The 27,860-nt window shown below is 44.6% G+C and overlaps 1 protein-coding gene across 6 annotated transcripts in view; it reads left to right on the top strand.

The window, feature by feature from the left end:
* rptor (regulatory associated protein of MTOR, complex 1) overlaps positions 1-27,860 on the top strand; it is an 86,947-nt gene that overhangs the window by 19,472 nt on the left and 39,615 nt on the right. For all 6 annotated transcript variants that reach the window (XR_008694197.1, XR_008694196.1, XM_029158745.3 and 3 more), the window contains exons 5-9: positions 9,716-9,874; positions 11,516-11,662; positions 17,220-17,395; positions 22,630-22,689; positions 26,599-26,699. Coding sequence is in view for 4 of the 6 variants with exons in the window: in XM_029158745.3 (XP_029014578.1) it covers positions 9,716-9,874; positions 11,516-11,662; positions 17,220-17,395; positions 22,630-22,689; positions 26,599-26,699 (643 nt within the window). In the remaining 2 variants the exon portion in view is untranslated. The remainder of the gene's footprint in view (positions 1-9,715; positions 9,875-11,515; positions 11,663-17,219; positions 17,396-22,629; positions 22,690-26,598; positions 26,700-27,860) is intronic.

Below are 27,860 nucleotides of genomic sequence, written 5' to 3'. Positions count from 1 at the left end.
CTTAGCAACCATGTCAAACCAGGCTTAACCATACATTCATACCATCAACCTTTTTGATCCTATCTAAATCTAATATCAAACCAAAAAACAAGTTACAACTCTCCAGCGATGGAGAAATGACTTGCTGATCATGCTATCATGACTCCCTGCACTCCAACTGAGACACACACACAGAGGTGGAATCTGTGTTTATGTCAACAGTGGCTGGTTCACCGTTGTTTCGGCACTTTTCCCCCAGACCTGGAGGCCTTTAACAAAGGTAATGTTTCCCACAAACATCCCACACACACACTGCTTAACAAGTGTCCGACTAGAGAGGGGATTGTACTAGTCCACTGCACCATAATGGTGTTCAGTGAATTGTGCCTGCACATGTCAAGGACACTGACGTACAGTCAGCCTGGACATGGACTCTTTGAGCCGCTTCCCTCAGGCATGAGGTTACAGTCCATTCAGAACAGAACCTCACATCATAAAAACAGCTTCTTTCTATCTGCTGTTGGACTGTTAAACAACAAATAATACCATCTTTCTCTGCCCGTGTTCTGCATCATGCTCTTTGTACATCTGCTGATCCATTTGCATTGATATTTAAATTAATAATTATGTTCCATCTAAGCAGTGACTCACCAAAGCAAATTCCTAGTACTGTGAAACATGGCACCTTACACAACTTTACATGGCAATAAACACGTTTCCGATCCTGGTATCAGCCCCCAATATCGCAAGAATTACGGGACTTAATATTAACAGGCCTGTTGCCCTGATGTCTGTGGTCGTGACTTCTTTTAAGTGCCTCCTCATCCACTGTCCCAATTCAAAGGCATTACAGACCCTGCAGTTCACCTACAGAACCAACAGATCCGTAGATGATGCTGTTAACATGGCCTCCAGTTCATCCTCCACCCTCTGGATTGCCCAGGATCCTTTGTTGTTCTCCCTGTAAACCAACAGCTGCACATCTGGCCACCGATCTTTTAAAGCCCTGTAATTCGCAGATGACACCACCCTCATTGGCCCAATCTGTGAATCGTCAGAAAGGTGTGAGATGTACAGTCTGGTGTTATGGTGAAGCGTGTACCATTGGGCACAGTTGGTAGAAAGGTCGTCCTCTAACCGCATGATTGGTGGGTCGAGCGCCGGTGCATGGCAGCTACTTGCATCAGTGTGTGAATATGAGAATGCTTGGGTGAATGAGAAGTAGTGTAAAGCGCTTTGGATTCCAGAAGGGTTCCGGACCATTTACCATTTGTGTTTGGCCTCGTAGCTCAGTGGGTAGGGCATCGACCAGGGAAACGACTTCAAGGCGTCTCCTTGAGCAAGATACTGGGCGCCGTTCCATGGCAGCCCACTACTCCCCCAGGGGATGAGTTAAATGCAGAACACCAATTTCGTTGATACGTTGTAATATGTGATAATGACCAATAAATGTTTTTGCATTGCAAACAATGCATTCACCAGAATCTAATGAATCACCTGAGCTGAAGTGATTGGACCTCCCTACCATTTAGCTCCGCCCCCTCTCAGCCCGGCCATTGCTGGGGCAGGTACAGAAGAAGCCACTAGTTGAGACACTAGTCACTAGTTGTAGTCTGTGAGCACATAGCAATCAATCCCCTGGGATGTCTCAGGGGACTTTTGCAGAGGAATAAATGATGATTTTTCTGCATAGAAAATATTCATTCATCATTCTTAATCACCCCCCCTCCCCCATGGTTTCGGTCAACCACCATTCAAAATCTGTGAAGTTTTTATTCTAAGTCAGGACAAAGAATTCACTCCAATGTCCATTTCACACTTTGCTTGGACCTGGAGGAAAAGTAGGAGGAGATCATGGGGTTGGTTCAGTCTTAAATAATGTGTCCCAAGACCCTTAAAATGCAGACACACCCTGAAAGAAGCTTTTTTGCACATTTGGTCTTTATGCCGTTAGTTCATTATCCACAGCAAGTAGGGCTCAGCTGACGTTCATGTGTACAGCACTGACCAGACACGCAACTTAAAGAGGTGTCATTTAACCCATCAAGCTGAAAAGAAAGTTCCCGTCCTGCAAATGCTTTACCCTACATACAAAATACATTACAAATTGTTGTAAATACATTTAGTCAAGGTATTTGGTTGTTTGGGTGAAATAGTTATATACGCATATATGCAGGTAAGGCCGTAAGTTTAGACTAGACCAGTTAGATCTAGATTCTAGGAAACGTGGTTCATGCTCCAGGTGTTTGGCTGTTCATTGGATTGATGAGCACTTTTCCTTTTAGGCCCTTCATAGCATCTACAGTTTTTTCCATTTCTACTAACAGTGGAAAACCAACCTGAACCCAACATGTAGACACGTCAGTACACAAGAAGGTTCTTTTGTCCGCGTCCTGACATACGCTGAGCCGCTGACACTGAGTGGGTGCTAATGAGGAGACGGGCATGTGTGCCACGAAGTGTGTTCGTAATGTAAAAGGTTCACAAATACACAGTTGAGTACTTTGTTCCATCCAGCTCGGTTATAAATATAGATTTATTGATTGTGTTATAAATGTGTGGAGGATCCCCTTAGTGCTCCTTCTGAGTTATTCTAAGAAGCTGATGTGATCTGTACACACTTAGTAATGGAGAGAGGAAGCTCTGCTGCGCGTTCCTCCTTTCCTTCTATGCAGTTGTGTGCATGTGCCGCATGCTGTTGTGTTTGTGGATATCAGGATGAGCCCTTTGAGGGAGAGAACACTTTCTTTACCAGACTTCAGATGGCATTCAATGGATCCCCAAAGTACAGAGTGGACCCAGTGCTCCACAAACTCCTCAAGCAGCTAAAATGATAGAACGCAGAGTCATAGCGTTTACTAGGGTGTGGTTTCTTTACTTTAAGCAGGCTTCTTCATGACCTACAGCACAAATAAACATAATATGTCTTTGTGGGTTGTTTAGGGCCCTGATCGATACCAGTGCCTCATTACTCTCCCTGCTGCAGTAATTTCTGGTAGGACGTAGCCGTGAGCAAGCATCCAGCACTGCAAGATAAATGGTTCCTGAGACGTAAAATCAAATGACTAACACTCATTATTACAGCGTTTGCCAGTGTGACATTTTACCTATTCACTGGGCCTTTCAACGACTGCCTACTCTAACTCTCCTAGCTTATTCATCAGGCAGCGACTTTAAAAAAATGTATATCAGATACAAGTCATCATGAAATGAGGACTTCTGAATAGATTTAAATGAAACATACTTTTGACTTTGTGTAGCACAGAGGCGGCATTGTGCCTCCAGGCTAATGGTTTTGCGGCTCTCTTGCCCACTCCAGTCCTCCCTCAATTACCGACTGAAGGAGCTCTGCCAGCAGGTAGCTGGAAACGAGGGCAGCAGGTGATAATAAGGTGGCCAGCTGCTCCAGTGCAGCTGTTGGGCCACAGGTGACTGTGATGTATTTGCTCTTTCAGTGCATACACTAGATATGAACACTGATGTACAGTATGTTCAGCCTGAATATACGGAGATGTATATTTATGTGATTTATGTAAAGCGAACACGCGTAACCAAGTGGAAAAGCATTTGTTGTTTTATTTGAGACCATTCTAGATTCAAACTACGCGTCTGCTCCGTAGCTGTAAAATCGGGAGTAGCGGCTGCTACTTTGGTTTGTTTTCAATTATTCCAAAGATTTGTTTGTTTTGTTTTTTGCACTCAACACCTTTTAACCGTGTCTGTTCGGTCTGTCCCACTTATTTTAACTTTGCTTACTACTTTTGCCTCCCCCATAATAATAATAATAATAATAATAAATTACACACACCACACACACCACACACACACTGGCTTAATAAAGCTGCTCGGAACTGTGCTCATAATTGAACTGTTGCCTTTGAGCTCTCACTGCCCCCAGTCTATCACACCCGGGTTTACACATGTACAAACGCAAATGACAATGTTTAAAAGCTTCCTGAGTTTGTCACTGAGTTGATCACGTGTTTAATAAATAATGCTGAAACTCTAAGACCAAACAAGAGTATTTTCAGAACATATCCAGGTTAGAATGCCTGTGGGGAAAAGTAATGAGAGTCTGATTAGATGCATTAACAAATTGTCGGTGGAGAAAGGGAAATGAAAGCAGTAAGTCACGCCAAGCGATAAAAGGTTTTGGGAAGTGAGCGCTGTTATGGCCAGAAGAGAGGGAGCCCGTGGGATCTGCTGCTCCGGTTCCTCGCAGGCTTGGAGGCCTGGAATTCAAGCCCTCTGATGCCACAGTGAGTTCCCTTGGGTTTTGAGCACTCGGTGCCTTTGGGACGCTTTCTAGTTATGTAACAGTGTCACTTAGTCAGAGACGGTAGCGTTGTTCTGAGTCCTGCTGCTCTCTTTGTGCACCAGACACGAGGACAGATGAAGGTATGAAGTAATGCCACACCGGCTCCCCTGCCAAGCGAAGCATGTGTGCGTTGCAGTGTCGAAAATCAGCTTTGCAACGTGGAGTTTTTCTGAGGGGTTTCGAGCAGGTCGCTGCTGAAGATGCTTCAGAGACTGGGGAATGGCAAACTGGGTGGCGCGGCCCCGACAGCAGGCGTCGATCGGCCAGCGAGATGGGACGCTGACGTGTCACCTCCCTCTGCTCCATCTGACCTGCTGTGGACTGACTCAGCTGACACACTGAGCCCCAGCAGGGGGTGCAGTCACCGGGGAAATGACTCCACGACAGCACGCCCTGCTAGTTATTAACCTCACTCAGCTACATTCAAACAAGAAACTGTATTGATTTCTAAATGGAAGTTGTCTTTTTGCTTGTTGGCATCAGGTTTAGCTTTATCTGTTTATTGTCTGCGTGGCTGTGTGTGTTTATGCGCCTCAGTGGTGATCCTGATGAATTCACTGGCTTTGATCGCACCTGTAATTCCTCCAGTTTGTCCAGCTGCAGTTTCTGCCCAGCTGGGATGAACCGTGACACTAACACGGGGAGGTGTGCTATACCTGTGATGATGACACTGTCTTGGTGAAGGGATCAATTCAGCTGTTGTCTCACAGTCTGGCCTCATAGTGTTGACCTTGACCTCCTGCCCTTAACTGCCTGTGTCTGTCGTGTCAGGTGCAGAACCCATTGTCAACCACAAACTCAGCACAGTCATCATTACCACCTCTGTGCTGTTGAAGCCTCTCGATCTGCTTGACCTCGACTGTAACCCAGAGTCATCGCTGACGTCAAGCCCATTGACTGCGTGACAGAGACCCTCAATACTTAAAAAAAAAAATAAAAAAAAAATATAAATCTCCCACCAAACGTGTGCTTTCCAACATCCTATTGAGTCTGAAGGAGACATTTTTGAGTGGTTCTGAGTGTACAGGCATGCTGTCCAAGCTTTTGGACTGCGTGTGTGACGTATCATCACTATCTGTGTGAAGAATTTTTATGAGCTATAGGAGTAATTCTATTGTGTTCCTAGTTACAGCTTCAAGCAGGTTTAATGCAGAAGAGACAAAGTTTTCTGAGTCCTACATAGTCTCCTATAGTCTTTTCCACAATATCCTTTGAAACAAGCGCTAAGGTGCTTCATTACATGTATCCACTACTGCCCTACAGCTATCTTTAATGACTTAAAATCCAGCCACTTTATATCTCGATCAATCTTAAAATTCAATTAACTAAGAATTTACACTTTTCCTATTAAATCTAGTAAAGAAAGGAGCAGGAAGTCTGTCGGTGTGATCTGTGGCAGTTTCAATCCGCCGCAGTAGAGCGTAAATTAGCTCTGGCTGCTTTCAGGCAAAGGTTTTTAAAAAAAGGCACAAAGCTATAGACGCTGCTACATTACACTGTTATCACTGTGACTCAGGATATGTTTCCTTCTTCCAGTGGTGTATGTCCACCTTCAAGTGCAAATGCACATGCCACAGCCAGCAGAGCTCTTTGATTTGATGAAAGGCTTCTACAAAGGCAGCAATCCTTCTTAGGACCTCCGTCACCTTCAGCTTCATGGAGCTGTATGTCACAATGCTTGGTGTCCAATATACATGGTCTGAAGGGCTGAATGCAGCCGCAGGTTGCCTTCACCTCCAAACACCTTAGGTCCTCCTGCCTGGAGTGAAATTAGATCATGTAGATCAAAGTGTTCAGGATTTAGAATTTGAGCTGAATCCAGAGCCAATGGCACCATAGTGTTTTGAACATTGCTGTATGTACAGGACGGTTTGAAAATAGATGATGTCATTCAAATACTTATGGTGTGTGTCTGTGTGCGCCAGATCACCACCTTTGCTGTCTGAGGTAATGAAGATACTTGCAATAAGATCTACAGACCACTTAGTTACAAATCAGATCTCACAGTATCTGCTGCTGTTTTTGTTGTTACAGTTCATGAGCAAGAATCAGCATATTCTCATTTTCCCTCACCAGAATAAGTCACTACCTACTATAATTCATATTCACAACCTGTAGCCACAAGCTGACCATCAAATGAGAAGGTATAATAACTGAACTGTGGAAGATTTGAAATCTGACGGAGTGATGCTTCTTCCACCTCAGAGGATCTCGGACAGGCACCAAGCCCCAGAGACACATTAGCCGTTTAGCCTTTATGGAATCATTATTGTTAATTAGCAGTGACATTTATCTTGCAAACTATTTTTCTTCTGCCCTTTTGAAAACAACGTAGACAGTTGTGACCCTAAATAATTTAGGTCAGCTTAGTTAAAGCAAAGATGCAAGCTGCTCAGGAGGGAACGTCTCGAAACCTCACACATCCTGGAAACAGGAACTATTTATAATCCAGGTTTTTTTTTCTTCTGATCTTATACCCGCTCTCTCTCGACATAACATGAGTCACAACGAGTCATCTGTTGATTGTGAGGACAGAAGTTTTTTGTCTTTCTATGTCTCACTCATCCAAATTAGCTGGTCCTTTTGTTCTTTATATCTTCTTAGTAAATAAAGGCCTGAGGTTCATTGCGCTGCATTACATTTTATTATGTTGTGGACCTGAGATATCAGTGGTTCAACAGGTTTTTGCTTTTACCATCGGTATTTTAATTGCACCTTGAAGACTTATGATACTTTGAAAAGGTCTCCTGCTCTCACGAAGCCGCATGATGATAAATGTCACCTGAGCCACTACAGAATACACCTTTTTAAACAGTTGGTTTCCTGTGCACCTGATGGATGTATGGGAGGGTGTTTTGTTTTTACAGTGGCGGTGGGAGGTGAGGTCGTCTGGAGGCAGGCGCCTGAGGCCCTCCGTCAGGTCAATCTGGTCAATGTAATGTTAGAGCCGCCCCTCCCAACCCCCCCTTTGTATATTTAAAGGAGCTCTCGTAGGTGTCATTCTCATACATATGGATGTGTCTTAATCTCTCTGTGCCACTTGACTTTAACGCGCACAACTGTCATGCATATGAATGAACCGCTCTGCTAAAGAATTTAAATACAGCTGGGAATCCTGATCAAATCAGCAACATACTGCACACGAGTGTCAGCACTTCTATGGTTCTGTTGTTTTGGTTCTTCTCTCCTGAAGCCAGCTCTTACCTCTCCACCACCATCACTCTGATCACAAGTTAGAGCTCTATCACTGCAGGTCGCTCACTAACACAGAGCTTTGCCACTCAGCGTTCAGGCTCTCTGATCTGATTATGACCCAACTGAAGCATCCAGCCGGCTCCATTACTGTCGCACTGCAATGTAAAGTCTGAAGCACTCAAATGCAACATCTTTTATGTGTCTCTGTTCAGTTTGGCCTCTGTAGTCTAATGAAAATATTATAGTTGTTCTACAACTTAGGACTGAAAATCCCAATGAATAATTAATCTATTTACCATCATTTATGTATTAGAGTAATCACCATTTTCAGATTACAGAAACAAGAGTTACCATGAAAAGGAGCATATGTCAATTACATGTCGCAGACATATTTTCATGAAATGAAGGCAACTTGAACTCTTTATAGAATGAGAAGATTTTTAGTATTTAATTTTTCTTTTAATTTAGACAATGTTTGTAATTAATAGTACATTTTTATTAGTTTGAGTAGTTTTACATTTTCAGAGAAGTTGAAGGTTTTTGTGATTCAACGCCGTTCGACAGCAGGCAGGCTGTTTGGTAAAAGGCCTGCTAGTTATGCAACAGAAGGGCCTTGGTGAGTGTGATAATGACTCAGGCTGGTCTAACCGGGTGATTTTGTGTTGCATAACTAGTTGACACCTCTGTGTCCCTTGGATCCACGCAGCGAGCAAAGCGATATCACAACAGTATAGAGCAACAATATAGTATTATGTGTCTGCTTTGTGTTTCAATGAACATTTAGCCTTAAAGATCTGCTGCTGTTACAAAGCACGTCTGCAGACTGTTTTTCTTTTTATTTCCTGGCCTTCATACTAACAGCTTGTTTACAATTTCACACTGAAGTCGTACGACCTTGCAAAAGCTTCTTGTATCATTTTTGTTATTTTTTTTAGTTGGAGGTTTAGCTTTTTATGACTTCACATTGATGAATTATTAAATGTCACAGACCTCAATTATATCACACAAAAACAGGATCTCTCAAATGATCGCAAACATTCAGAAAATTCTCAAGGAAGGCAATAATGAAAAAAAAAACAATCACATGCTCTAGCTGTTTTTACTGGTATAAAGAAATTTTGTTTATGTGGACTTTGTCTTAGAGATGGGGGAATATATGCAGGTCTTGTTATGTTTTCTCTGGACAGTATTTTCTTGTGGAGGCGCAGTAAAAGGCTGGCGTCAAATTTTTTAAATTTTAAAAGACATCCACATAATGTGATTAATTTTGAATGTTACCTTAATTATGTGTGGTGCAATGTCTGTGAGTCAGCACAATACTGGATTTAATAAAATGTCTCCCCCAGGTTTGCCAGCATGTGTTAGTCATTGATTCTGAGCTTTATTTTTGGGCTGCTTGAAAACAGATTGTACAAAGGGCATCATCTCATACTGAATCACTGGTATTTTCAAAACGTGACGATTGTCTCTCGAATTTAGGAAATTAGCTCTCCAGCGTGGGTGATATGAACAAGGAAATATCAATCTTACCTACGACGAGCAGAACTTTTAGATTGACATGTGGAAACACCGATCAGTATTTTGAACAAATGTAAATGCCGGGAATGCTGTAGTTAGACCTGTAGACAAATTGGAGCATAGGGACATAGAACATACATAGTACAGGCTCATCACCTTTCCTGCAGTTGGCTCAAAAGTTCTAGAAAACATTGTTGCGGAAAAACTGATTGAATACATAGAATTGCTTCACTTTTAGCACCTTGACTAGAGATAGAAGCAATACACCTAAGAAAAAGACCATGTTGTTGATCTTATATTTGATACAGTGTATTATCAATTAAGGGTTACACTGTCTGTCTGTGTAGGTGCACCACAGGGATCTGTTCTAGGCCCACTGACGTTTGAAATGTACTGTATGTAAATGACCTTCCAACTACGGGAGTTAGCTGCTAAAAGCAGCTGACATGTATCTGCTAAACACTCCTCTGACAGCTGGTCCAGTCTTTAGCCAACATCTGTAATTGGCTTGACGTGGTTCATGTACCATATATCAATATTTAAGGAACTAGTTTCCATCTGCTTCTTCATTAACGAAAAGCTACGCAAATGACTGAACACTCATTTGATCAGCTTTAAGAGAAGCCTTAACACGTGTCTGGAGACACTCCACCTCCTCAGTAGATTTCTTATTTAACTGGCACTCCCCCTCTATCTTTTTTTAAGGCACGTTACAAGCAGAGCCTGGACCCCACAGTGGATGAGGTCAAGAAACTGTGCACATCGCTGAGGCGCAACGCCAAGGAGGAGCGTGTCCTCTTCCACTACAACGGTCATGGAGTGCCACGACCCACTGTCAACGGAGAGATCTGGGTTTTTAACAAGGTAAGTGATTGCAGTAAAGCTAAGGTCAGAACGAATGCAAATGCCGGATCTGCTGTGTAATGTGCGCACCGTAGGCTTAAACAAGACATTGCATGACACTGAAGACTGTGATGAGCACTGTTTATTTCCTAATATGTGCACATTATTGCTCTGTTTTATTCATGTGTGGACTTTATGTAGATTTGTGCCTAAATCTACTGTCAGGGGCACAGAGAAAACAATAACCAGGCAATGTGTAATTCACTCGCCACTGTTACACACTTGACATTTGGATAAAGTCTGTGTTTGGGGACTACTGCATGTGTCGTTATGATCATACTAATGCTAGGTTCGCCAGCCCCCACTTCTCTGACAAAACCATGAGCTATGTTTCATGTGTAGGACTTGCATGATACAGAACATTCACTAACTCCACTGGCAAAGCTGAGAGTCAACACGCTGTCAAGCAGAAGTCTAACAGACTGCATACACAAACACCGCTAACATTCGTTGCAGTTGAGCTTCTCAGGACTCAGTTGTTGGCTCCTCGTCTCTGCTTCAGGCCACCAGCTTCAATGCTTTTTAACTGTCTGTCATGAGTCCAACAGCATTACAGGCCTGTGATGCTAAATTGATAACGTATGAAAGATAGAAGGGGAGTGTGGATGTGTGTTGTCTCTTCAGAAACACACAATCATTTTCTGCTACACTTAGTCATTTTGTTGCTTTTTAAGTGCAGGAGCTTAGTGAGCATGACATTATGACGGTGAGTTATACATATTGTGTATAAACACATAATTGCAGTCCCATCTTATCTTTAGTAGTGTTAACAAGTGAAGAAGTGCACAACATAAATAGCTCTAATAGGTTCCTATTCCACTTTTATGGTTCAATACCATGTAGAAACCTGTAAATGTGAGCAAGCACCCAGACACAACAATGCGCTGTCTGCTGTCTGGGCTCATCTGTTCCCTCCCTCTACCCATTACACCCTCAGGAGATCTCCTTCTCCTACAAAAGGATAAGCATCAGTTTGTTTAAAGCAATGCTGATGATGTTGCTTATTGCCAATATTTCTAATCATTACAAATGTGGTGGAAATTTATAGAAATGTCAGGGTTGAATATTTACAACTTTCTTTAATGCAAGAAGGCAGAGAAATGAGAGTCCCATAGTGGCAACGAAAAGCTAAAAGTAAGAAGCAGAAAGCCAGAGGAACAGAAAACTGTCTCAGGGAAACTCCTCGGTCCAACAGCGATCTGTTCAATCCTGAACAGCTCCCGTCAGAGTTTGATAGCAACTTCAGTGGAAGAGCAAAACACATGAACACTATTCCTCTGAAAGTCTGTCCTCACTGAAGCCTGTTCCTTAACATCAACATGGGAAGCTAAGCAATTGCATATCATATAATATTAACCACAATAACGGCTTTGTTCCAAGTTAGTGACAAGTGCTCCCAGCGCCATCATACTGTATTTCTGTCTATCACTATTTCAGTATAATTTTTTGCTTTCAACTCTTTCTCTAACCCTTTCCTCCTCACGCTCTGCTCTCTAGATGACTAGTTAATAATTTATTACCAATTATCTGGTGAGTTATCACCAGCGTCACAAAGCCAAATGTTTTAATCTCCCATTTTCTGTCACCGCTTCTCGTTTTCAGAACTACACCCAGTACATCCCGCTGTCGATTTACGACCTGCAGACGTGGATGGGGAGCCCGTCCATATTCGTGTACGACTGCTCCAATGCGGGGATCATAGTCAAGTCGTTCAAACAGTTCGCCCTGCAGAGAGAGCAGGAGCTGGAGGTGAGCACACCTTACGGGAAGCCACAAGCAAGCAGCCATGGCAGTGGCGCACACACAGTTCCAGCACAGACGAGTAGACATGATCTGTTGGATGGAGGTAATAGCGGCAAAGTGGGTGATTTGTCACCTGAACACACAAACTCCCTGGCGCATAAACTGTATACACACTCCTTTATGCATTATTTATAGAGCGGATCTAAATGGTGTTGAGTCACGGTGATCAGCTTCAATCCACTCTATTAGAAATTTGAGGTGTCCTCAGTGCTGTGATTCAGTCAATCAAATAGGCAGCTGGCTTTAAATGATTGAGCTTTGGTTTAGTCTGGGGTGGATATAACCTGCACACACACCAGCACCAGCCCTAGTCTTTTCGCAGCTTCATCTTTTTATTACGTTTTCCTTTCCCTTTTCTCTCCCGGCTATGGCATGTTATGTGAATTTCTAATGAGATGGCGCTGTCATTCACCTCAATTATTCATGGAGAAGTTTGAGCCAGACTGTAGATTAGCTGGGAAACGAGAGGTGGGGGGGAAGTACAGGATGAACAGTACGAAGCAGGAAGATCGAGGGCACGCTGCTGTGTTGTGAAAATAACGATAAACCCATCGCAAGTGTCTCTGCAGCTCTTAATTAACTGTTTCAGTTTGTAGAGGTCAGGGCAGAAATCACGTTGGACGCATATGACCATCAACGGCAAACTACAGTAAAAGCACAGTGAAGTTCCTTTGCAACATGAACCGAGTCGGCTCAAAGATTCCATCAGTTTAGCAGTTTCAGTACATTATCAACAATTCTCATGTTGTTTGTGAAAAATATTGCCTTAATTTTGGTTATGAAATTTCTGACCATGTCCTTCCACCCGGTGAACGGGTAAAACTGCTTAGGGTCAGTGTGATCATTTACATTACAGAACAGTTGTGTTTTCTGCAATTTTCCCAGTGTTTTTAAAGAGTGTTTTCACTCATCATAGATAATTCTGAGATAATCCTGCAGAGCAAAGCGTTTAATGGCAAACCTAGAGGTGTCAGCAAGCCTCTGCAGTTGTTTTACAATATTTTCACAGCAGAATTAAATTATGTGATTTTAGAAGAATTAATCACAGCCTGGATTAAAAAATGAGGTTCATTTTGTTGTTTTTTGAGGTCCCTGGTTTTTAAACACATCTTAATCAAATGGCCTGTTAGAGCTTCACTGGGGCCTTATGGAAAAATGTTAAATCAACAAATGATGATCTTTGACAGTTAACGGAATAAATACACTGAGCAGATACAGACGGTCTCAGGGATATGTTTAGATGCAGGGAAAATTGAGTCAAAACAAATAATGAAATAGAAAAGTAAATTAAATGAAAATGCTCATACAGTTCTCATGTTTGGATTAAGAAAGCTCAGATTATGAAACTGGCTTGTGAGTCATTTATGATCACCTGTAAAAGCCAGTTAACAGTGCGCTGCATGTCAACATTTGTCCTCTTGTTAGAAGGCTAGAATCAGTCAGACCCTTAAAGCACTGTAGTGCGTTATTACCAGATGAGTTGAAACATCATGACTCCTTGTTCTTGTAGCTGCTTTGTACCAGGGCTACTAAGTAATGGGCCACTCGGGAGTCTCCCAAGGCTGCGTCCAAGATAAAAGCTTGAGCTCCTGCTGTTGCCTGACTGTAATTCTAGTGATCTGCAGCGTCCAGGCCGGTGAAACGGCTGTGGTCACTGTTAACCCAAGAGATGTAGTCTGGCTAAATGCTGGCTCACGTGCTGTTGGTAGCGGCATTAGCTGCATCGCTGCACAACAACTATGTACGTGAAGCTGTGTGGTGCTCTGGTGCTTCTGGCCCGGCCTGCTGTTTAAAGGCAGCAGTTGCATAATGTGCATAGGCAGGTTGAGCGGGAGATGAAGACATTACCATACTGGGGTGACACGTTTTGCATGCACATACAGTAGCTGGTCCCCAGACTCCCTGTAGCAGCCCTTTACGTGCTGATACCCACACACGCAGCACGACAGGCCTGAACCCACCAGGGGCGGCGTGTGGAGACTCAGCGAGGCTCACGAAGACCAGAGGAGCCCAGGAAGGAGGAGGAGGTGTTTCATCACGCCCTCACGGCACCATATCAGCCTCCTTCTGCAGCTCAGTCATTCAGGCAGCCAGCGTGTGTGTCGGTGGGCGTCTGTTAGAAGGCCACCTGCTTCCTTTTAAATATCTCATCACTTCCTGGGTACTGACATGCGCTCTGCGCTCTACCTGCTGGACAGAAGCTGCGCGTGTTTGTGTTGCTGGCATCGCCAGGACGCTCACATTAAGCCTTAATCTTAATGAATAATTAATGCACAACTGTCACATGTATTGCTTTGGCCGAGTTTGTGTCTTGGTAACGTGGCTCTAGTGCCGTGATCGTGTGCTACTTCCAAATTCCCGCTCCCCTATAAGATTAGTCTCCTCAATTAGTGTCACTGTTTTAAAAAGGAAATTCTCAGCAATTACATTGTGCCCCGATGTCCCCTGTGGGGGGAAACAGAGAAAAGAAAGCTGTCATGGTGATTTGGGAAATTACAATATGCTAATGTGATAATTACAGGGGATGCTGGTATTAATCAGCTTCTGCTGGCAATGTTTTCCTATTTACTATTCGGATTACTGCGGCACGTCGAGCGCTTCCTTCAAAGTCCTTTAAGAGCCGGCGCGGCTCCGAAGGTTTTCATAAGTGCACAGCTTTGTTTGGGATGTCCTCTGTCTGTGAGCGAGTCAACACTTTCCTCTTTGCAGCAAGAGAAGAGGAATCATTTTACTTCAAGCCTGGCACAGATCCGTTCACGCTGCCAGCGCTACAAAGAGAAATCAAATATGCATGTTCACAGGAAAAACCACACATTTACACACGACCCTCCAATAATTAAAACTACTCCACTGTTTTTTTAAAAGGGGATGATTTATTCATGTGTGTGCATAATGTCACACTTAGCTCTGAGATTTTGCTGCAGTTATTGGTTGAGGCTGTGTTGTATGACACAGCGTCCACGCTGCTGCGCCACCAGCCGTCTGCTGAGCCGCTTTCAGTTAGATGCAAACTGTTGAGGTTTGTCTCGTCTGCTGCCAAACCTGCCTGTTGGGTGATGATACCTGAGCATCACCTGCGGTTGGGTTAGAGCGCCTGTTTGCCCTGTGCCGCGTGGTGTGGTGTATAGCTGCATTACACTCCAAATGTTTTCCCAGCCATTTCGCTGCTTTACTGACACACGTTTGTGTCATTCTGTCCACAGTTGTGAAATATTAATCAGTCCCCCGGTCTGTCAGACGCTATCGTCTCATAGATGCGTTAGATGCTGCGTTACCTCTGATTTCTGGGAAACACACATGTTTTTATCATCCTGTGTGTGTGTGTGTGCGTGTGTGTGTGTGAGAGAGAATCACAGACTGAGCATTCCCAGCTTCAAAAACTTGTTAGGCTTAACTTAATCCAGCAGAAATATTAACCTGGACCGGCTACTTGAGGAGTTTGACAGTGTTCAGAGTTCAGTGGGGGTAGTGTTGTGCTTTTTGACAAAAGCTCTAATTGGGGTCAGAAGGAATCTAAATCACTTGGCCTGAATCCTAATGTACATGGATTCAACATGTTGAACGTGACACACCTAAGACGGTGCTGAATGCTTTAAAACTGTCCTGTGAATCACAGTGATCGTTCATTCATTGTACTGAAGCAGACGCTTCCAGCTTCAAGTCCTGCTGTTTTGTACGAAGCCAAAATAATGATGTGATTGTGTGTTTTATACTGTGAAGCTCTTCTAAAGCTCTTCCTCCTCCTCATCCTCCTGCTCCTACCTATAGCCTTGTGCTTGTAGCGTTTTAGCACGCTACATTACATGAGGATGAGGAGCACTTCAGGTGTTTTACACTTTCACAGTCAATAACGTTAACTATATACCCTCAGAGGCCACTTCTTCCTTCCACTAAACCATACGGGCCCAGACCCAATTCTATTTTGTGGGATCTCTGAGTTTTGTGACACCAGTTGGTTCTTATGGGACTGAACTAGAATATCAGAACCCAGCATTGACTAGAGTAGATCTCAATATAAAAAGAGTTACAGGAAGTTGTAGGGAATGGGAGATGATAACTGATCATAACTTGGTCAGAACGAAGCTCTCTGGCATCTTGTGCACTTTAATTTAATGTTAAATCTTGGACTCAGACTTTTTCGAATGAAACAATGTGTGCATGTCATCAGCTTCCTGACACAATCACAAAGTCTCATGATGAGTCATCTTCAGATTTTTAAATGTAGAAAGAATGCACTCATAGTAATAATTTCTGTAATTTCATACTAAATGCATTCTGGGTTGCAGAACTAAAGCCGTAGCAGTCAGGGATGATGAAAGAAAGGCTTAAACTGCTGCCTCCATTAAGACCCACAGCTCATTAAAGGCTACTCGGCAAATAACCGATGAACATATTAAACTGGAAGCAAACAGATCAACAACAGCACAGCAAGCACACAAACAGTCACAAGCAGATATAATTAAAGGTTTACATCATTTTTCAGGTATTGACTGAGCTGTTCCAGAGAGCCTGCTCTTAGAGTGCGCTCTAAGCCTGTTCTCAGAACAGACAAGGGGCTTGTTTACCTCTGAAGACCACCTGTTAGGAGCCAAGCCAGAGGAGAATGTCCTCAGCGGGATCAGTAAACCGTCGCGTTATCATCACCTGCTCCAAACGTCCAGGCACTGAGTGTAAGCGGAGAAAAGGCTGTGATTAGAACACGTTACAGTGAAGTGTCGGTCTCTGTGCAGCAGAGGGGAAATAAGCTGAGACATCTCGTATGTTAAATGTTGGTGTTTATCTTGTGAACACAACGCTGTGGCTAATGAAGATTAGAAATGAATGAATTACTTCTTTTAGAGTGAGCTCACTGGATGCATCAGCTTCTGCTCTGAGCAGCAGAGCATCAAACCAGCACCTACAGCGTGTATCAGTGACGATGCCGGCGTGACGAAGCCTTTACCTGCTGCTATGGACGGACACAAACTCAGCTCGTCTGTCAGTCCTTCTTCTGCCAGGGATTCTCTCCCCATCTTCTCATTTCCTCCATTAGCCTCATCTGGCTTTTATTTCTTCTTCCTGAATCTTTCATTTGAACTTTTCAGTTTATCACGCTGTCCGCCTCTGTCGCACCAGTAAAGCAGATATTCCAGGCACGACCTCTGCTGCCGTCGAGGTGCATGGACGAGGGGAGAAACTGTAAAGATCAAATCTCCAGCAAAACACTTGCAGATTATCAAACAGCTTTTTTACTCGGCCGTCGCGTGCCTGCATTGCAGGGTTCTTTCTTTCTTTCCTCGCTCCTATTCCTGTGTCCAAACTTTTATGACCCGCCTATTAACTTCCTCATACAGTAGATGCTGTTGGGAAAGAGACCCAGCGTTAGTTTGGATGTTTATCATCAGCTTTTTTGCTTTAAACAGCTCATATAATTAGCTCATAATTATGCATGTCTGCATGCGGCTCTGGTGCTTGTTGCAGCCAAATGAATGTAAACAGGGTCTTTTTTTCGTTTGCTGTTCAGGTGGCGGCCATCAATCCCAGCCACCCACTCGCCCAGATGCCCCTGCCGCCTTCCATGAAGAACTGCATCCAGCTGGCCGCCTGCGACGCCAGCGAGCTGCTGCCCATGAACCCCGACCTCCCCGCCGACCTCTTCACGTCGTGTCTAACCACGCCCATCAAGATCGCCCTGCGGTGGTAAGGCTGCTCTCGCCTCTGCCTCGTCCCACATTCAGTCTGAACCACATAGTGAATGGAGGATTTGGCCTAAATCTATTCTGGAGTAATGAGTGAGTTTGGAATTTTGTCACCTCGCTGTTAACTACTGCAACGGTTCAACGGTGTTTCCCATTAATGAGCCCAAACTCGCTTCAGGCCGTAGGAGGAGATGCTCTTCGTTACTAACTTACTTACTAAAAATAAAAGCCTTTAGACTAACTTTTCTGCTTAAGGGGAAACCTATTATAAAAATCTCTACAAGGATGTAGTTAGCTATAGTTAAATGTAATTTTAGTATTATTTTTTATGTCTGTGGAAAAACTGACATTTCTCCTCTGACCACGAGGGATGTTGCAGCATCAGTTTGTCCGTGCTCTGATGACATCGCACAAACCGCTCAGCATTCGGGTGATGAGAAATCTTTAGCTGTGATGGGACATATAAAGCGGTATTGCTCATAGTGAGGCAGGAATCATGAGCCCTGCAGAGCGTGCCGCAGCAGAGGAGGTGAGAGATATGCAGGCAAAATGAGTTCATGTGGGAGACTGGGCTGATACAGTGGCCTGATGGAAATGCACTGTGATGCATCATGCAGAGCGCAGCGCTGATGGAGTTTGAAGCGCTTGGATTACATCAGCCTGTGTGTGTGTGTGTGTGTGTGGTGGGGGGTGCACTCCCAGGCAAATATGATTGCATCACTTCTGAACCTGTTTACACTAGGCACACACGCTGCAGTATGTTACACACATACTATTTACTACCTCTGTGTGAGAGTGGATTAAAAGGACAGGGCGGGTTTGATCAGGTTCTCCACCTCCTGCCTTTACCTGCTAAATTGTAAATAAAGTTTATAGTCTTGTACAGGTTTGTATGACTAAATTCATTCACTATCTTCTTCCTGCTCCTGATCAGACTTTCTCGGTTTCTCACCAGGAATAATAATCGGGAACCATGATATTGACTCAACACATACTGTATCAGCTGCATTGAGTCCAAATCAGGTCTAAACTGTGCTTTATTTGCGTCACACATTCTCCATTTTCATCCTGGGTCGTCCTGTGCCTGTGTCAAACAGGTAGCTCTCTGCCTCTCCTCTGTCATAATCGCTGAAGACTTTTGTTTGTCTTCCTCCGTCCACGTCTCCCCGTGACCTTCAGCATAATCAGGCCCCAGCGTTACGTCATTAATATTGATAACCTGTACCAGTTTCCCATTTTGAAGAACAAGTCACTTAAAGCCTGCTGCACAACATTGATTGAAATTGTTTTAATAGCACCTACCTCCAAAAATGAAAGTTTGCAACTTGCAGGGGAAGAAAGCAACTGATGCTTTTATTCATGGCCCAGTGAGGCCTTACAACTGGAACCTGCAGGCCTGTTATGAACCAAAGCACATTCAGTCATGCATTATATAGGCATGATGTCAATCAGGCCTATGACTGTACTTATTCTCCATATATCGATTCTTCTGACTCAACCAGCTGCAGTTTGCTGCTTTGTGAGACTTTGCCAGTTCAGACTTACAGTTGTTCACTCTCATGCCAGCTGTGTCCCACATACACCCTGCTTCTCCGTATATGAAGCAGCCGCCTCTCACCACGTCTCTCCTGCCCCTCTTCACTGTACACTTTATTGCTCGCTCTCCTCTTTGCTTATTATATTTTCTAAATAAAGACATGCCGAGCTGTCTCCTCCGTAATTTCACACCGCCCCAGAGTCAGAAATGGGAAGAAAATGAGGACAGGGCGGTTCACAGAGTGGGAGGATGGAGGGATTCGCTGATGCCCTGGCTTACCTTGGCTTTAAAACTTTAATGAGATGCATTGAGGGATGGATGATGGGGTTTACAGAGAGAGGGAGAGCGGATGCGCTGGAAAGAGACAGGCAGAGCGAGTGCATGTGTACCTTTCATTGCTCAGCTGAGCAGAAAATCATTACTGATGGAGCGCCATCTTCAAGGGATTTCCCCTCTGCTGCGAAGCATGGGGAGTGATGGAGGAGGTGCGAGGAAGGAAAGGGGCTGGCACTCAGCCGCTTCCAGGACGGCCGTGGCAAATGAGGGAAACGTCTCATAACTTAACTTACTACATGCTTTTACTTTTTAACAGCAGTCCTCTCATCTTCAGGAATGAGACAAAAAAGGGGTGTAGGAGACCAGAGGTTCTACCGTTCAAGAGCCCTGTGAGAATCTGGCAAGACCGAGAGATTCTGTCCCTCGTTGACTTTGACCAGGAGAAGGATCTTGAAGCAACCTGTGCCGTCACGGCCAGGCAGATGCTGCGGTGTCAGCCGGTCGAGGGGAGGGATCAGGCAGACTGCAGAGGGCTGGGCCGACTCCTTAGCAAGTGGAGTCTCTGTAATATTGATGAGACTCTTCAAATGAGGTCCTGCATGTATGTCAGTAAACCTGCGTGCATCCTGTTTTCCCCAATACACACACACACACACACACACACACACACACACACACACACACACACACACACACACACACACACACACACACACACACACAGAGCTACATACTATGGGTTTTTTTTCTTCTGTGTGCATATTTAAAAATCCTTAACCCACTCACAGTATGTATTGGGTGCCTTAATACACCTTTACAGACACATGCAGACGTTCTTTATGTGAAGCCTTGGCTTTTATAACTTCATAAATGACCAGAAACGTTGACGCGTTCATCGTCCCCCTGGTGTCTCGTGGCTACAGAGGTACCGCTCACATAACTGTGCGGAAGCTTTAACCCTCTGGATTCGGAGGGAGCAGCAGGCTCACCTCAGATAACCCCATCATCCACGCAGAACGTCAGATGTCACAGCGTGGTCCGAGGCAGCTGGCGACACAGATTCCTTTTGCTAGAACAGCTGCTGCACCTTGTGCTTCTTTGCAAAACATTATTTATCCTTGTGTCTGAATAATTCAGCAGCTCGTGCTTGATCATTGTCTTATATTTGGTGTTGAAAAGGAGGAGTTAGCCCTGCAAGCGCAAATACTAAAACCATGAAATACTAACACTTGTGTGACCTACAGTACAGTAGGTGTGTGACAGAGCAGATCAGACCAGGATCACCCAGCAGCCTTTCTGACGCGTGATTGATGGAGCCGGTGGCCTGGGAGCAGAGGCTGATTGCTGGAGTAATGAGCGGTAGAGCCCAGCCGGCCCCTGTGGGCACCACAGGAGACACTGCTGCTCCTCCTCCGTCCCTGAAGCAGTACAGTGCTTCCCCACTTCATTTCGCTCTTCAAAAGTTAATATGTACATGCCCACTCCCGCCTCGGCTCGGATGCAATTAGAGCCCGGCCGCCTCATTTCCCGGGTCCTAATGATTTCCTCTTCATTCCTGGCCTCCAACCTTTAGTCGTGAACTAAGAGGGTTCTGAGTAGAAAGCCTGGCTTGGTTGTTGTGCTGAAGTTGGAGTGATGGTATTAATAAAGTAGCTCAGTTTTACTGTATTTATGGGCACTCAGATTTAGTTTCTTGTGCGCGCGTCATCAGTTCTGGACTCGTGATGGTGACTTGGTGGTGGTTGTGCAGCCTGTGAATCAGACGGTTGCGTCTCATTCCTCCCATCACCTCACACCTGTGGGACCTTCCATCTCTGCGCACGGCTCGCTTGAAAACACACCCGCCCTGACGCAACCCCCCGCTCCAGCATGTGTGCTCTGTTTACTGGAGCCGGCATGTCTCTTTCTGCCAGCTCCATTTTTAGCCGTGCATCTCTGCTCACGTCTGGGGATTCGCTGGTTCTGCAGCGAACACTGAGAAACATAAACAAAATATTTAATCTGTGTCTGAGCGGAGATGCGAAAACAAGTGCGGCGCCGTTTAGTGTCGTGTCGTACTAAGGGGAACAATCCTGTATCTGTCGGTGATAAACAGCAGAGCTCTGGAACAGATTTAACACATGAAGTCGTGCAATCAATAAGATGTTAATCATTTGGACTTTAGAACAAGTTGCCCTGGTTACGTCCTTCCTCCCCGTTGTTTCATGAGTGTCAGACACTCTCAGGCCCCATGCTGTTCTTTAAAGAGACAGCGAGTCGTACCGCTGCCATGTGGGATCTCATTATTCTCTAGCAGCAGGAAGAACCTCTGAATTCATGTGTCATTGCTTATTTAACAGTCTGTATGGATCGCGCTGGCTTTTAATTCTCAGGATCACTACTATTATATGAACAAGTGAATCACTGCCAGTCCTCCATATACTTTAGCTGCGACATCACATTTGTTTTAATACAAATTCAACTATATCCTGAACATTTTTGATAATGTTGTGTTCCTGGAGTTGCAACAACAAGAGAACTGCACACAAACAGAATAAGTTTCACACTTTTATAATTCATTCATTACTCCGATACTTAGATCCAGAATTACCCATTGCCTTCATCTAATTGGTAATTAATTTCATTTAATCTCTGTGTAAATGCAGCGGATCTGTGGAGACATTTGTCAGAGCATTTGTGAGCAAACAGCATCAAAGTCCAAGGAACACATTGCACAGCAAAGGGATTATTAGGCTGTGGAGAAGCTGGGTTACGTGGTAAAGAAACAAACCCGAGCTTTGAAGATGTCACAGAGCATGAATGAAGCCATCATCCATCAATGGGACGGTTTGTGCACCTGTGACAGCTGGATGGTACGGACTCCAGCTGTGTAACCTTCGACCCAGAACATAGAACTAGGAGAACCCCATAAGAGGAGCAAACTCTCTACCTGTGCTATGTCTGGAAGCAGAGGAAGATCAGCTGGCTGCTGAAGAAGCAGTAGATGTAAAGAATATTCTTAATGTGCTTTTTATTTTATTGCATCTTCACGCCGTGTTTTGTCGAGTACCTGCTCTTTTAACTTGTAACTTTAAGGCCGTGTTGAAACCGCAGTCGTCTTCAAAGCCTTTATTTACCGTTCCCTGCAGCTACTGTGGGACCGATGGTCGCGCACACACCTGCTCGGCTCCAGCTGCACGCTGGCTGCTGCAGCCGTGCTGTGACTTACAGCTGGCCTCACCCGTCAGAGCCCCCGCGCACCGTAAACAACAGCCTCCTCGCCAGACGTTCCAGAGAAAATGCCCGTTTTCCGGCAGAACTGTGGCATTTGTCATCTCCCTCAGTGGTTTTGGTTTAAAATGCACTGTTTGACCTGGTGATTGTTTTTCTTGCTTTACCTTCTCCCAGTCTAACCAGCAGCTTTTCCCTGTCTTTGGTTTCAGGTTCTGTATGCAGAAGAGTGCCAAGCTGGTGCCAGGGGTGACATTAGACCTCATTGAGAAGTAAGTGGCACTCCACAGCCGACCCCCCCCCCCCCCCCCCCCCCCCCATCGCCTCCCTCTGCCTCTCGCTCACGTCGTTACCCCGTTTTCTTCTTGCTGTCTCTCTCCTGTCTCCCTGTGTTGTTTTCCATCCTGCAGGTATAATTCTCTGCCTTTGTTTCCTCCTCACCGCCGTTTGGCAGATTTAAGGCGCCACATTCCTTCAGTGCGCCTCTGCGTGCCAAGCGCCTGAGCGCTCTTAGGCACACTCAGAATGGTATTAGTGCTCGATGTGGATGTCATATCTGAAGCTGTAGTGGGTTCACAGAACCATTAGGGAAGAGTTAAATGACACACACAAACCCAGTTCGAGTTAGTTGGGTTTAGGTTACTAAGCTGTAAGAGCTCTGCATAAAAAGTACATCTTAGTGGAAAGTGCCTTCAGGTGCTGACGTTGAAGGTTGCTCCAACAGTCTCTTAATGACGTCTCACACAAAGTGAGTAATGCTGTAGCTGATTTCAGCCTGTCACTGGGAGCCAGGCTCAGTGTACCCTCACATCTGTGTGTGTGATTAGACGTTGGCCATTGTCCTGAGTCTTGGGATTTCTTTGTATTAGTATTGTGTTCTGTGGTGCTTCTGACTCAAGCTACAAGAGATTTTCAACAAGTGATGCACCTTTTTATTACCCAGTAATAATAATGCATCAACCTAGTCAGGTGAACATACAGACATATACCATAACCAATCCCCTGCTTCTCTAGCTTTAGTTCTAGTACATATTCTTATCTTATCATGTTGTTATCTTGTTTGTTGTTATGCATCTGAAACGGCTCCGTTGACGTTATTCTCTCAGAAAAAATGCAGTTCACCACAGATGAACTGTCAAACCAGAGGTTCAGGGAGGGTGGACTTAAACAAATGAACAGTCAACTGTGCTTAGGTTTGTTCATCATATAAATGTACAAATATATGTGCAGAACAGGTTTTACTCTGGAATACAACCAATTTCTTGGGAAATCGTTGTTTTCTGTTACACACAATTAAATCATTTTAATGTGTATTTCATTTGCCAACTTGTTTCTGTCATTGTTCTTTATTCCTATAACTTTGAACATCACATAGTCCTGCTCTCTTTCTTACTCCACTACTTCTTACTGAAGAAAGATTATGCAAGAAACTCCCCAGTCCTGTATGTAAAGGACTTCTCAGCAGAAGGCAGAATGTGGCCGGTCAGACCAGCATGACCGGGTTGCTTTGATCAGATGGCTCCAGTAGGTTGCTGGTCGTATGAAACACAGTCAGTCTCTCACCTCAAAATGGAATTCATTCCATTCATTTCTGTAAGGCTTGAACAAACTAGGATCTCAGGCAGTTAATATTTTCCAGGTTTGAATGAAATCAGCTTTAAACCAACACATGCAAAAGTAACCCTCACTTTTTTAATAATGGACGTAGGGGTTCTGCAGACCATGAGGTTAAGCCCTCATACGCAGGACATTCGGCTCCGTGTTTTCATACAGGTCGTGTGCTAAACGCACCTAAGGCAAACCTGTGCAGCACTTTGCCGACCCTCTGCATCTGGAGTTAGTTAATTCTGATGTTACTGACACGAACCAGGAGGAAAGTGTCGTTTTTGTCTGCCAGGGTTTGTTGCTGGTCCAGCACGTTGTGTAGACGACTTACAGTTGACTCAGCCGATGTCCTTACTCAAATGATGAACGGCCTCGCAGCTCATAAATCAAAAATGGCTCCCAGTCCATTTGCCATCGTACCTGTCTGTACGAAGATGGGTAGCAGTAAGAGCAAATATCACAGGAACAGCTGTTTTATATCAAACGCACCAAGGCGTGTAGTCGTGGAAGCTTCACTGGTCACAGGAGGTTTGTGTTTTTATACACATTTAATTATTGGACCTATTGTCATTCTGACAGAGATTTTCCTGCTGGGTTTTTGTTTTTACCTCCCCTTATTAATACTCAATACTACTCGATACTGTACCTCATCATTCCACAATGAGTGTATTCAAAGGATAATAGAGGATGAGTCTCTTCAGTTGTGTATTGAATTTCTTTTTGAACTTTTTCTGTAGTGAGCGTGTCCAGACGCCATGTTAAGTTCATATTATTTCTATGTGCTGTCTTCTCGCCCTCACAGTTTGACTTGATAACCACGGCTTCTCTAGCGCAACCTGTCAGCTGACTTTTTGTTTGTTTCCTAGCAACACCACTGAAGTCACACCAGGTTGTTTCATTTTGTCTGCAGCGCTTTTATTACGGAGCTGCAGGGCTGGTTTCTTCTTTTAAAGCCCGTCTTTGTGTTTGCTTTTAAATGATTTTCAAAAAATCTTTTTTCTTTTGCGGTCATCACTTTATTACGGCTTCGTCCTTATTACACACACGGCTCTGAGCGAAAAGCTAATGGCTGCCGCGCCTGGCCGTCCGCTGGGCTCATACTCGCACCTTCTAAAGGTCACAGACAGTTGTTGTAGAACACATTGAGCATAATGTGAGGCCGGAGTAGCTGTGCACCGTTCGTTTGTTTATCAGCCCGATCGCTCCTTTTGCTCTGCTCCATCTGTGCTCCCTTCTGTCTCCGCTTCCCACATGCAACCGACACACATTCTGGCTGTATCCCACCACAGTAGCCCTTCAGAAGGGGAGTCACGACACACGGCTCGTGTGGACTTTACCTGCTTGAGCTGCGCTCAGTGCCACAGGCTTCTCCTTAACTCTCTCACTCATTGCTCCTCTTTCATCTGCCAACAAGGCCGTTGGTTGACCCCTCTGAGAACGTGAGTCTGCCCATCAGTGGGTCTATTGCTGTGTTTATGATGCCAAGAAGAGATGCTTTATTGGAATACTCTCACAAAAGGCACTGCACCAACATGGCTCCTTGGTCCAGATAAGAGCAAGAGCGTGCAGTTGTACTGACAGATCCCTGATGCCACTGTGCTATTCACAAGGTGCGATAACGGTCCATTTATATTTCTCTCATGTCAGGACTTAAATAATACACTACACTTAAAAATGTATTACTACGTATCTGAATAAAAGGTAATTCAGCATGGTCTAAAGTAAAACAAGACTTGCGAAATGTTTTGATCAATGACGGCTCCCTTCAGCATGTCTGCTATCAATCTATTTATTCGTCCAACCACGAAGGACCCCCCCCCCTCTCTACTGTATATGCAGGATACAGCACAAGTCTGTGAACTGCTGAGTGCTCATTTATGCTGCTGACTTGCCAGACTCCCTTGGCAAGCGCTGGCAGTACTTAGGAGATGACTGGCCCTCGTCGTTTTATCTCTGTCTTGTACCTGCCAGCAGCTTCACGGCTGCTATTACTGGTTGCTTGGAGGTGGGAATGGGAGGTTGGGGTCAGCGGGAGTTCACGCGCGCTGCGTGGGGCCGTGAGTAATTTGCTGTTGATTGACTTGAGTTGCTAGCTGCCAGGTCGTGTTGCTGATTATATATTGGAAAAGCCTTTACAAGTGGACAACTATTGAAGGTTCTTGCATTTAATGGTTCAGTGAAGATAAAAATTGTACTTGAAGTTTTCCAGTGCACCATAAACCACCAAAAACATTGAGCCCCTCACGTAATAAACCACAGAGCAGATTCTTACCTTGAGGTTCTAATAATTTAAATCTAATTACCATTCTTAATGTTTTTACCTTGTCAGATTGTTGAAATTGTACGTACAGACCAGTCTACCCAGTCTGTGTCTCAGTACTTGGTCCATAGACACTCTGCACACACGACAGCATAAGCCCAAATGAATATTCAGGATGCCTGTAATGTAGATTCTTCAGCTGTGTTGTGATATTGCTGCAGAGCAAACGCCACTCGGCACCCTGAGTCAGCCGTGTGACATACCGTGAGTGCGGCTGACACGCTGCCATCTGTGTTGCCTTGTGTGTGTTGTGCAGGATCCCTGGCAGGCTCAACGACAGACGCACGCCCCTCGGAGAGCTCAACTGGATCTTCACAGCCATCACAGACACCATCGCCTGGAATGTGCTGCCTAGAGGTGAGCCGCCGTGCACACGCCCTGCAGGGCTGCACACATAAACCCAATATGTGTTTCAATGCATGTCTTCATTTTAGTTCATCTAGTTAAATGACACTAAGCTGTCACTTAACGTCTTGCTTTGATGAGTGAAGTCTCACTGCGGCAGGTAGAAACTAATACAGTCAGATCTTCAAATTAAAACATCTGCTCGTGCTCGTACACCCAAGAAGAAACTGTGAGGAAAGTTAAAAATAGACTTGCTAAGACAGGTGAGGCGCCGTTCACTGTGAAGCTGTAGCTGCGCCTTTAATTCAACATATCTAGGCAATGCTGAAAAATGAAAAAGGCCCGCGTTCATCTTGCTGGGAGCACAAATTAGGACACCTAATAAAAGCAATACAGCAGTGAAGCATCAGCAATACTAAAACTTTGGGGATATTCCCAGTGGTGGAAAATGGTGAGGATGTTGATATAAAATGCCAGAAGTGCAGTAAGCCCAGGATGTCTCAAATTGAGATTAATTGTGTTTAGAAAGTCTAGTGCTGTAAAGAGGGGAATCATTTAGCCACAGCTTGGTGGTCGTAAAAACGTAAATGTACATAGTGAAGCAAAACTCTTTGGACAGTATCTTCATAAGTGTTGCCTCCAAACTGACTTTGCCCATGATCTGCACATGATTTTTCTTTTTGAGTTTTTTTCTTGTGTTTTTTTTTCCCCCATCACTTATCCTGTACTATGACACATCCGAATACACTCGCACACACAGAGGCCAACTCTCGCACTCTCCTGAGGCAAACTGTATCCTGGCTAGAATAGCAATGTGACAATGATGATGGCTGCCAAAGCCTTTAACCCCCCCCCCCCCCCCCAGCTCTGCTGTTAATGAAGCAGCCCACATCCCTGTAATGAAGGCCCTGCACACCTAACACACACACACACACCTGCAGGCGCTGGAGATGTCAGGCAGCGTCATAAGAAACCCACCACCCTCCATCGACACACATGCACGCAAACCTTTCCACAAATGGGGGAACCACAATAATGAGCCACACAGACCGCCATGGCCCTGGCCCAAAAGTGAATTAGTAAATACATTAATGAGCAGATGAAGATGTGAATGTGACACAGTTCGTTCTGGACCTTCCCTTCACTCCTAGTCCTGTCCTTCTGCTCGTTCTG

This window comes from Betta splendens, chromosome 1 (assembly GCF_900634795.4).
Source record: "Betta splendens chromosome 1, fBetSpl5.4, whole genome shotgun sequence".
Taxonomy (NCBI): domain Eukaryota; kingdom Metazoa; phylum Chordata; class Actinopteri; order Anabantiformes; family Osphronemidae; genus Betta; species Betta splendens.
This window is presented reverse-complemented; position numbering and strand designations above follow the sequence as displayed.